The 12,366-nt window shown below is 33.1% G+C and overlaps 1 protein-coding gene across 1 annotated transcript; it reads left to right on the forward strand.

Moving 5' to 3' along the window:
- The first annotated feature begins 611 nt into the window (after positions 1–611).
- Positions 612–8,860, forward strand: LOC114412746 (glutamate formimidoyltransferase-like). Its single transcript, XM_028376773.1, has 3 exons — positions 612–767; positions 6,795–7,206; positions 8,130–8,860. The coding sequence occupies exons 1-3, from the start codon at positions 741–743 to the stop codon at positions 8,645–8,647; spliced, it is 957 nt and encodes a 318-aa protein (XP_028232574.1). The 5' UTR covers positions 612–740; the 3' UTR covers positions 8,648–8,860.
- Positions 8,861–12,366: the final 3,506 nt, after the last annotated feature.

The raw sequence follows: 12,366 nt of genomic DNA on the forward strand, positions 1-12,366 counted from the left end.
TTTTTATTAGTCATATCATGTGATTCACACTTGGAGACTATAATATAATCATTTATGCTCTATGGTTTCATAAGATTTTTTTAATAAATTTCTTAATATTTTCAAAATTTATTAAATTAAAATAGACATAATGATTTATTTTAAAGATATTAAAAACATGTGTTTAATTCAAAATTTTGTAAAATTTAATATTAAACTAAAACTTTAAAAATAAATTTTACCTTTTTATTTTTTTTAGCTTATACATAACCCAAAGAAAGTGAAGAAGAATATATATATATATATATATATATATATATATATATATATATATATATATATATATATATATATTCACCCATTTTTTAATTACTTTTTCTTTTTTATAAAAACTAAAGCACTTAATTTTTAACTTTTTCCAGAAAAAACATGTTTGATATAAAAGTTAAAAGTTCCAGCGAATAAACACTTAAAATTGACATGAAAATAATTGTTTACATAAACATTGTCTTTGTTTGTCTCCTTCAATATATATGATATAATAATGATAATGGTGGGAGATGGTATCACGTGTAAGCATTGGCAAGCTCGCATGCGTTGATATTATTATATATTTACCAATGAAAATGACGTGTGGTTCTTATATTTATTTCTCCTGCTGCGACGACTGGTACATGATCAGCAGTTCCCCCATTTTAAGTTAGATTATTATCACACCTCGTGAACACAGATTGCAGTTGGTGCGGAGGATCGATCTCGCCATGAATTTCAATTGCACTGCTAACAAGGTCAGAAAATCTCTTTAATTTCCTTATGTTCTTTTTCTTATATGATTGTTATGATGATGATTAGACCTCAATTATTATTTATATATATATATATATATATATATATATAAGTTAATAAAATTTCATTAAGATTAACAGATTTTGCATGTATACTATATAAAATCTAAGTATAGTCTCCTTGCTCGATCATTGGGTTATTTTATTCTGTGACTACTCAACATATATCTATCAATTACTTCTATGTTATTGTAAAATATATTGCCATAGAGGAATGAAGGGAACGAGGAAACGGAAAGGGGGCTGGGGTGGGGAGATAACAGCTAGTGGTTTTGGTTATCTTCTTTTTTCTTTTTGGCAAATTGTGGTTATCTTCTAGTGTTCTTGCTTCAGCTGAAGAATATAATGCTAAATGGATACATCGGTTATCAGTATTCTATAATTTATAACTATAATAAAAGAAAGGTTAAAATATAATTTTAATTTTTTCGCTTCGCTTGATTTGCAATTTTGATCGTATTCTTAATTTTGGTTTTATTTATTACTTTCTTCTTATATTTTAATTAATTAATTTTTTTATTAATAATGCCATAATGAATTTGTTAAAAAAGTAAGATTCAATTGAAAAATGTAAAATTAAAAATTGAATTAAAATGATCCATTTTCTAAAACTGGGAAAACAAACACCGTATTCCCACATTGATATATACAAATCATTTTCCTAGAAATATAGTAAGTTAAAACCATTGATCATCAATCTCTTTCCCAAGCGACGTGGCCATGATCAAAAGAAGCCAAGCATTAACGTGGAGCGTGTGCTTTCTCTTTAGCAACGACAAAAATGTTCATATTTGTTATTATCTGGATAAAATCCGCAAATAATAAAAGTTAATAATTAAATAATCATTTACAATAATTTAAAATATACATTCATACAATTAATATGTAAAATATGGAAATATATATTAAAATATATATTTTTGGAAACTAATTAAATATTTATTATAATAAAATTATATATTTATTTTGTTACAATAATTTTTCTAACATAGAATATTAAAGGGGTTGTCGGTCATATAGTACAGTCATATGTATAGTTCTCCGATAGTCCGGTTAATAAAATATATGATTTTGATGTGGAAAAGTTTAGGTGAACTCAATAAAATAAAATAAAAAATTCTAAGTCTACACTAACTGAAATGTGAGGTGTTGGATATATTAAATTAGAAATTATCACCTCATTAAAAATAGAAATGTGATTTTTATCTAATAAGTTATTCAATATTATTTTTTTATATCGTGACTCAATTAGAGTTCTCTCCCTCTGAATATATCTAACTAGGTTGCGTAACATGAAAATTAATAATTGAAAAAAAAGAGTAAATTACACTTGTCCCATGTGTTTTAAGAGTTATTACAAACCTACTCATTGTTGGAGCCTACGCTAACCCCCCCCCCCATTGTTGCAATTCGTTGCGTAGATATTCCTTGAGTGTCTGTTCAATTAACTCTAAGACATTATGTGCTACACTAAAAAAAAATAGATATTTCTGACAGAATATTTCCCATGGAATTTATTCCGTCGAAAATATTGTATTTTTCCACGGATATTTTTGAAGGATTGCATTATGTCGGAAAGTATAAATTTTTGACGAATTTTACTGAAGGAATCAAATCTGTCGGAATTAAAAATTACCCAATAAAAAGTCTGCAATCGTAGCCCTCTCTCACTCTCATTTGCGATTTGATAAGGGAACCCTAACCCCCGAATAAAAAGCCTCCACTGTCAGCCCATCCCTCTCTCTCACTGCTTCTCACCTCACAATTGTAAACGCTCACCATTGGCTTCAATTGAACTTGCGAGGAACGGGAACACTCACAATTGTAAATGGGAACACAGTGCCGAGGACTTCGAGTTTGAGCTCCTCGCCGTGGGGGTTGGAGTGGGTGCTGGCTCAAGTTTCTTTCTCATCTTAGTGTGCTCAACTTCAAGTTTGCTTAATAAAACACTTTTTAGTTTACTATTTTCTTAGTTGCTTCCTACTATTAGTGCAAACCATTTTGTTATGTTTCACGTTTTTCTGCTCATGTTGTGGTTTTGAGTTTGAAAGTTGAACGGTTGTGCCTAGCTTTTTGAACTTTACGGGATGTTGTTGTTGTTGGATGGCACTATATCACTGCATTTTGGTTTGTAAATGGGAACTCAGTGCCGAGGATTCGAGTTTGAGCTCCTCGCCGTGGGGGTTGGAGTGGGTGCTGGCTCAAGTTTCTTTCTCATCTTAGTGTGCTCAACTTCAAGTTTGCTTAATAAAACACTTTTTAGTTTACTATTTTCTTAGTTGCTTCCTACTATTAGTGCAAACCATTTTGTTATGTTTCACGTTTTTCTGTTCATGTTGTGGTTTTGAGTTTGAAAGTTGAACGGTTGTGCCTAGCTTTTTGAACTTTACGGGATGTTGTTGTTGTTGGATGGCACTATATCACTGCATTTTGGTTTGCAACCTACTGAGTTTGCAAAGGGTTGTGAAGCAAATTTAATAATAAATAAAAACAAACGCTTTCTCTCTAAATTTTAAACTTTTTATAACAAATGTTGAGTTTGCAAGGGGTGGAAATCAATAAATTTCTAACTTGAAGACTAATGAATTGATAGGTACCAAAAACTTACACTCATAGTGATAATTTCTAACAACATTCAAAGATCTTTAATTAAAAAATTATTTGCTTAAATACAAGGAAGATGTTCCTGTATATTGATCCTCCAAGCTTGCACAACAGAGTGCTAGATTCCTTGCACTTGAAGGCCAATTTTTATCAGCATATACTAATGGATCACATCCAGACAGCTTAGCAAAAGGTGTTTTAATTGTGTCGGAAATTTTCGACAGACTACAAAAATCTGTCGATTAATATTTCTGACGACCATTTTTCTAACGGATTTGTGTCCGTCGGAAATCTATCGGAAACATCCAATTAGCGACGGATTTTTAGTGTTACCGACAGATTATTGCCGTCGCAAAAATGCTTTTTTTGTAGTGTTAGGCACATGCATTTTAATGAATTTTTGGGTCCAAAATGCCCTTATCTTCTTCATGAAGACACTTTGATTTTCTCAGTTTCAACAAATTCAAGAACATCAAGAACACCTTAAAATAGATTCAAAACACAGTTTCAATGCACATAATAAACACAACCCAAATCATCAAGACAACTCAGATCACCAACCACATGAACAATAACACAATAAAAAAGCGAAGTGAAAAAACACATGTTTCTAGATCATGCTTTTAAACTCAGAATTGAAAATCTTTGGACATATATCTCCATTGCTACCATTTCAAGCCCAAACTTATCCATCTCCACCACAACCACAGGGATCCCAACACCATGGATCTGAGTTCAATATACCTCAACAATCAACAAACAAACATCCACCACAGGGATCCATGCAACTTGCCATAGTCCCCACCAACCGAATCAAACCCAATTCGCACATCCAACAACGATTCATAAACTGGGGTTTGGTGCATGTGCCATGGGCTCGTCGGGATATGGTAGGTATGCCTCAGGCTTGTCAGGGTTTGGTGGGTGCGCGATGGAATTGTCGAGGTTTGGTGGGTGCACGACGGAGTTATCCGAGGTTTGGTGCATATGCGACGAAGTTGTTGAGGTTTGGTGCGTGTGCAATGAGTTCACTAGATTTTGGTGGCTATGTGACAGGTCGCTAACGATGGTGTGCCACCTTGCAGATCTATGTTGAACCTCATTGTACGAGACAAAGAAAAGGTTTTGGAGACTATGAAGCGTGTTTAGGTGGTGGTGGAGGAGAGGGAGGTTGTGTCGTTTGATGATTGGGGAGGTGGTAGAGGCAAGTTCGATGATGGTATTGCCAGTGTGTGCGACAGAGGAGAGGAGGTAGCACCATTTCATTGTAGGCTTGAAGGTGGGTTTGAAAGAGAACAACGTGAGAGTTTCTAAGTGATGAGAGTGTTTTGGACATTTCATTTGAAATTTAACATTGTTAGTAATGGTTCAAGGAAGGCAAAAAATATGCATTTTAATGGAGCAATTGTAAATGTAATAAACCTTAAACACAGGGAGATGAGTGTAATACGTTTTAAAAAAAATTAGATAAAAACTACTTCTTTGTCTTTGATTATTTTAATTTCAGGGTAATTTTCAGTTTTAAAGAAACTAACAATTTTATTATTATATATATATATAATATATATATATATATATATATATATATATATATATATATGTATATATATGATAAAATAATTTTTGACAAAAAAATACTTTTATTCAAAAATTTAGAATGTAACTGTCAATTTCATTTGAATATTTAGATTAGAAACTATTGGACAAGTAGCCTTAATAACTTAAGAGAGGGGGTGAATTAAGTCTTACAAATTTCCCACTAACAAATTTTAACCCCCTTTTAAATGATATATGATAGGCTCAGAATGCAGAAGAAGAAAAAGAAACAATCAATTTAATAATATTCTTTTAAACGTGCAAGACAAAGTAAATTGTAATAAAATAACTAAGATAAAGGAAGAGAGAAATGCAAACTCGTTTTATCCGGATTCGTCCACTTCTCGTGCCTACGTCCAGTCCTCAAGCAACTCACTTGAGATTTTTTACTATCTCTGTAAATCCTTTACAGACGTTGAACACACTTTGGGATCCCTCACCCTTGTGTTCAATATTCTCACAATCCAAGAGACAAACAGTCTCTGGATTACAACTGAGTTTATGAGATGAACATAAAGATTTTCTCCTTTAGAGTAGATGATATAAATTGGAGTTCCTAGAAGAATTCTCAATAGATTTGTAAGTATTTGACCAATAATTATTTAGAGAGCATTTGACAATTAAGTTCTCTTTTAAAATCTCTCTCACTTCTTTTCAAAGTTAGACACACACATATATATAGGCCCATTGTGCCTTTTCAAAATGGTTTAAAGAGATGTATCTTTTAAAAAAGTTTTTTTGAAGTTTTCTCACTCGTAATTGATTACATGATTTTGGTAATTGATTACAGACATTTGTTAATCGATTACAAGATTTAAAATTCAAATTTCAAAACCCTTTTGAAAAGCCCATTTGCAATCTTGTCTCTGAAAATCGATTACCAGTGCCTTGAGTTGTTGAAAATAATTTGTTTGAGGCCAAAACTGATCAACCAGTGTGAGATTCTTTTAACAAATAAACTAAGGTCTTATCTTTTTCTTGATCTTGTTTGTTTGACCTTGAATTAATCTTAAAGTAATCTCTATTTGCTTAACCTTGAATGTTTTTTGAAACAATTTTATTTGCTTATACTTTGGCATAATCAAAACCTATATACATACATTCACATGAACAATAAATGATAGTATTATTAAAAAATGTTTTTTTGTTTTTCAAATGACATTTTAAATGACCAAAATATCTTTTTTTTTTAACAAAATTACTTCTATTAAAAAGTTAAAAAATAATTTTTGAATTCATTTAAATATTTAGGTGATGAAACAATAAATAATAACATTAAGTATCAAAAAAATGATAACATTATTAAAAAATAATTTTTCTTTTTTTATATTTTCTTATAAAGAAAGTATTTGAAAATAAAATAAAACATTTAGAATGACATTTAATATATATATATATATATATATATATATATATATATATATATATATATATATATATATATATATATATATATATATATATATATAAAGGGAATATAGATATATTTTGATATTCACATTTTTAATCTATTTTATTCCAATGATTATATTCATAGATTATTATTTTATCTTTATAAACCTGAAATCACCTGCTATCTTATATTATTCTTCTTTTTTATTAAAAAAAACATGGAAATGCAGTTAAGCACTTCGTGCATATTTTCCCCTACTTATAATAATGATTCATTTCTTTTAGTTTTTAGTTTTTTCTGCAATGGTGTTGTTATATTTTCTTTCAATAAAACTGCTTAAATGTGTCAACTTTTGACTCTCATCAAAACTTACCTAGGAGCAAAAGAAAACCGTAGACCAATCTATCTTATTGTGCTGCAAGTTCTTTGTCTCTGAATCACGCAACAATGCCACTCTCAATGCAATAGAACGAGCTGCAAGGTCAAACCCAGAAACTGTGATTGTGAACATGTTTCATGATCGAGCTTATAACAGGGCAAGGTACGACCTTGTGTCGTATGTTTTGCATGACTGCACAGGAAATCCCATATACAGCCCCTTGCATCAAACTGTCATAGCCATGGCTGAGGCTACATTCAATGCCGTCAACCTTGAATTCCATGAAGGTGCTCACCCTCGCTTGGGCGCAGTGGACGACATTGTTTTCCATCCACTTGGTCATGCGTCGCTCGACGAGGCAGCGTGGCTCGCCAAAGCAGTGGCAGCAGACATTGGCAACCGATTCAGTGGTAAGTTCATTAATTGGTGCATGAAAGTATAAGTTACATGATCAAAGAATGCTTGTTACTTCTATTTTTTTTTTCTCTCACTAAAGTTTGAATTTATGATTTCATGCATACTATTCAAAATCCATACCATTAAACTAACTCATCCTAGTGGTTCACTTGTTAATTGGTACTAGTGAATGAAAGTATAAGTTACATGATCAAAGAATGCGTGTTAATTACTTGTCCCTTACTCCCTTTAGCTCAAAATATTATGATTAAAGATAAATTCTTGCTCAAAATATTTAAGGCCAAATAACCTATGTGGTTTTTTTATGTTTTAAAAAATTTAATTTAATCTTTTATTTTTTTATTCAGTTTAATTTTTTATCTTTTTAGAAATTTATTTTGACCATTTTTTTTATTTATTTTTTGTTTAATTTAATTCTTCAATCTATTTAAGATTGACACAATTAATCAATTGAGAATGATTTTTTTTAAAATAAAATTAAGTGGAGGGGAAGGATTCTCAATTGAACCAAAAAGGTTGATTTTAAATTATTAATGAAATCAATCATGAATAAGTTGAAGAACTAAATTAAAAAAAAAATGAAAAATTAAATTAAATAAAAAAAATAAGATAAAGATTAAATTGAACTTTATAAAAGATAAACGATCAAATGAAAAAAAAAAGAGACTAAATATATCATTTAGTCAATATTTAATTAGGCCAAAAATTCAATTCATATTAGGACCATCAACCGAATAGTTTGACAGAACATGACAATTGGGCCTTTGACGTTGGATCTAATGATATTCAATAAATAAGAGTGATCCCCTGATGTAAGGCGATCCAAGAGAAATTCGTTCATTTTTATGTAACTTTTTGTTGTGTAAATAGTCAAATACACTTACTATACATCTTATCTTTATACTTGTGAATGCAGTGCCAGTGTTTCTGTACGCTGCAGCCCACCCAACAGGGAAGGAACTTGACGCCATAAGGCGAGAGCTTGGATATTACAGGCCAAATTCTAGGGGCAGCCAATGGGCCGGGTGGGCAATGCCCGAAACGCTTCCTCTAAGCCCAGATGAAGGGCCTAACGTCGTTTCAAGAGCTAAAGGCATCACAATGATTGGTGCACGCCCTTGGGTCACACTCTACAACGTTCCAATTTTGTGCACTGATGTGTCAGTAGCAAGAAGGATTGCAAGGAAGGTGAGTGCTCGTGGCGGTGGCCTCCCCACTATGCAAACGATTGCGCTTGTCCATGAGGACTCAACTGAGATAGCCTGCATGCTTTTGGACTCCAAGCAGGTTGGAGCGGATAGGGTTCAAAATAGGGTTGAGATGCTGGCCGCACAAGAGGGACTGGACATAGAACAAGGTTATTTCACTGACATTTCTCCAGAAATGATCGTAGAGAAATACATGAAATTAATCAATAGTGCTAACAAATCGTGATCATGCATGTGTGTAACTCATTGAACTTGTTGATGAGTAATCATAAATGATCGAAGGCTGTAATTTTCAGTAAGTGTAAAACAAAGGTTATGAATTGTGATTCCAAAATGGTTGGCTGGGATAACAAACTAAGGGTAACAAATATATCTATATGTATTTATATATCAAAATAATAACCTTTCGCTCAAAATGTGCACTTTCAGTTGTTTTTCATCCTCTTATTTGTTTTATAGCATATTTTTGGATAAAATTCTAAGCTAGACGTGATGCAAGTTTGTGAAGTAGCTAGTATTAGCTTCTGCATCAAAAATGAGAATTGAATGTGGAAATCAAGGAATACATGCGTTGTGGCAAATAATGCATGACACAAACAGAGAAAATTAAGCAACTAATGTGTTTATGATCAATCTTTAATCTTGTTAGTATCCCTTGATTTATGCAATTAAAATAAGTTGTTGTTACAACATATTAGGAGAATTATCTGTCATCATTTTAAATTTAGCCAAAGTCTAGGAGTTTGTTTCCCTAATTTCAGCATCACTAGTCATGTATAAAACCAGCACTCTAACTTTGGATTCCTCAGTTCAGTACACAATAAAACATAGATTGGGTTCTGGTAGCCTATTTTTCATATTTCAAATATTCATTTATTTGTTTTATGGTATCTGGAGCTTGGACTTTGATCTGGACTTTTTCTCTTTTTCAATTCTTGGCTCTAAGAATTCAAGGTAGACTGAACTGGTTTTCATGGACTTGCAAACTGGAGGAAACAGATCAAATATGCAGTTTGGTGTTGAGAAACTTGTAGGATCAAACTACAAGTATTGGCGACTATGCATGGAAGCTTTTCTCCAGGGGCCAGATTTATGGGATCTCGTGGTAGGAAATGATACGGAAATGCCACCAGATACACTAGACACAACGGAGGCCCGACAAAAAGGGAAGGTAAAATGTTGGAAGGCGTTGTTTGTTTTGAGAACGATTGTTAACAAGGAATTAATTGATCACATTAGAGATCTTGACACATCGAAGGATGTATGGGAGACGCTGGAAAAACTCTTCTTCAAGAAAAATGTTGCTCAATTGTAGTTGCTGGAAGATGAACTTGCATCCACAGTGTAAGGTAATCTTACAATTACTGAATACTTAAATATTGAAAATCTTTGTGCAGAAAATTTTGAGCTAGATCCGAGTGAGAAAATCAATGAGGCAAGGGGAAGGAGATACATCATCAGGGGTTTGAAAAAGGAGTATTCTCCATTTATCATGTCCATTCAAGGATGGAACAATCAACCATCATTGGAGGAGTTACAGAATTTTCTCACAAATCAAGAAGCTCTTCTGCAACAATCTTCACCATCACCCGCATAAGAGGTTGAATCTGTTCTCCTCTTCAAAGGGAAGACACATAGCCAGGACAACAAGGAGGCAGAATTGAAGAGAAAGAGTGTCAAATGTTACAGATCTGGAAGACCGGGTCATATCACAAGAAATTGCAGAACTAAACTCTCTAAAGTGAATGCAGCATACGAAGAAAATGAAGATTACTTGTTTGAGTCATTTAGATGGAAGGGCTGGACAAAAGGAGATACCAATAAATTACATAGATTACCAAAAGGAATAGATCTTAGACTCTGGTTGCTCACATCATGTAACAGGGAACAGTCAAGGTTTCTCTGAAATGCGTCATTACAATGGAGATAAAGTCATAGTCACTGCTGACAACACAACACATCCTATGGTGAAGGAGGGAACTGTAAAGATCATTGTTGGCAACAACGAAGTTCAGCTAAGTGATGTCTATCATGTTCCTAGTTTGAAGAAAAATCTCATTTCTGTCTCACAAATCACCAGCTTAGGCAAGTATGTTCTTTTTGGCCCCAATAGCATCAAAATCTTGAATGATGTGAGAAATATTGATGCTGATATCATATTGGAAGGAAAAAGGAAGGATTCTTTGTTTGTTTTATCTACAGGAGAGGCGTATGTCAAAAGAACCAACCAAGTTGATAGTCCTACTTTGTGGCATGCCAGACTTGGGCATGTAGGCTATCAAATGTTACAAAGTCTGGCATGCCACAAAGTAGGAAGTTGTTTGCCAAGGATGTTAGTTTTGTAGAAATAGGTGAAGGAGGAAGTTGTTTGCCAAGGAGGAAGTTATTGTTGCAAAACTGACATGCCCAAGTCTACATGCCCAAACTGACATGTACATAGCAGATGGCTCCATAGACTCGAAAATAATCCATTGTTGGTTTTTCCCCATAGATCAGCTCAAATGGAGATTTCTCTTTGCCTGGCCATGGAGGCAACTTGTTGATTACATGACAAGCACATTGAATTGCATCTACCCATAATTCACGAGGCAAATTTTTGTCATGTATCCATGACAAGCTCACTGAAGTTAGATGAGCTAATTTCCTTTCAGCCACTGCATTCTACTGCAGTGTATCTCGACAAGTAAATTGCCTCTGGATCCCTTTTTCATGACAAAAAGCTGTGAAATCTGTTGAGTTGAACTCACCTCCATTGTCACTCCTCAAGAATTTGATTTTTGCATCAAACTCCTTCTCCACCATGTCAGAGAAAATAACAAACTTTTGTATAGCTTCACTTTTCTCCTTTAGGAAATATACCCAAGTATATCGAGTGTAATCATCCACTAGCACCATAGCATATTTACATCCATTGTAACTAGGTGTTTTTGTCAGCCCCATTAGATCTGTGTGTATAAGTTCGAAACAAATGGTTCTTTGTCTGTTGGAACTTTTAAATGGAAACTTGTGAGCCTTGCAAAACTGACATCCTTGGCAATCAACTTCCTCCTTCACCTATTGATGCTTGTAATGTAATCAACAAGGATTTCAATTCTGCAATTATAATAAGTTATTGTTGCAACATATTAGGAGAATCATCTCTCATTTTAAATTTAGTCAAAGTCTAGAAGTTTGTTTCCCTAATTTCAGCATCACTAATCATGTATAAAACCAACACTCTATTTTTGTATTCCTCGGTTAAGTACACAATAAAACACAGATTGGGTTCTAGTAGCCTGTTTTTCATATTTAAAATATTCATCTATTTGTTTTATACGTCTCCAACATCATTCCAAACATGCATTTTTTTATTCAATCTTTTCATTAATTTTCCATAAAAACTATAAATTGAATAAAAAAATGAATGAACATACGAATTGTTAGAGTAAAAGGAAGAACAACAATTGACGGGGTATAAGAATCCAACTACAGTACCCAATCTATTGAAACAATATTAATAAAATCATCGTCAACTTCTCCAAACACGTTCATAAAGTAAATAATAATAATAATAATATTGGTGTGCCTTGGTGTGGTAAAGTTTCCATGACATGATGTCTCCATCATGGGACATGCATTCAAACGTACCATATGTAGTGACCGAAACTTGAACTTGTAAGTTCCCTGGCATGGTATTTGCGAAATGATGTATGTGATGAGAGCAATTTCCCTCACGCAGGGATAGAGGAATGGAGTTTCAATCCCTTGTCCTTCTCTCTAACACTTGGAAACCCTAGCAAAGTAACCAGAGGAAAAGCTTGAAAAATCTCAGGGAATCGCTAGAGATGCCGCTATCACCGCCAGACTACACACGTGAGCCCACTTAGAGGTAAGGGGTGAGTTTATTGTAATTGGGGTTAGAATGAACATGTGCATGAATCCTTAAAGGATTAAATGGGGAATTTA

This window comes from Glycine soja, chromosome 1 (genome assembly GCF_004193775.1).
Source record: "Glycine soja cultivar W05 chromosome 1, ASM419377v2, whole genome shotgun sequence".
NCBI classification, from domain to species: Eukaryota; Viridiplantae; Streptophyta; class Magnoliopsida; order Fabales; family Fabaceae; genus Glycine; species Glycine soja.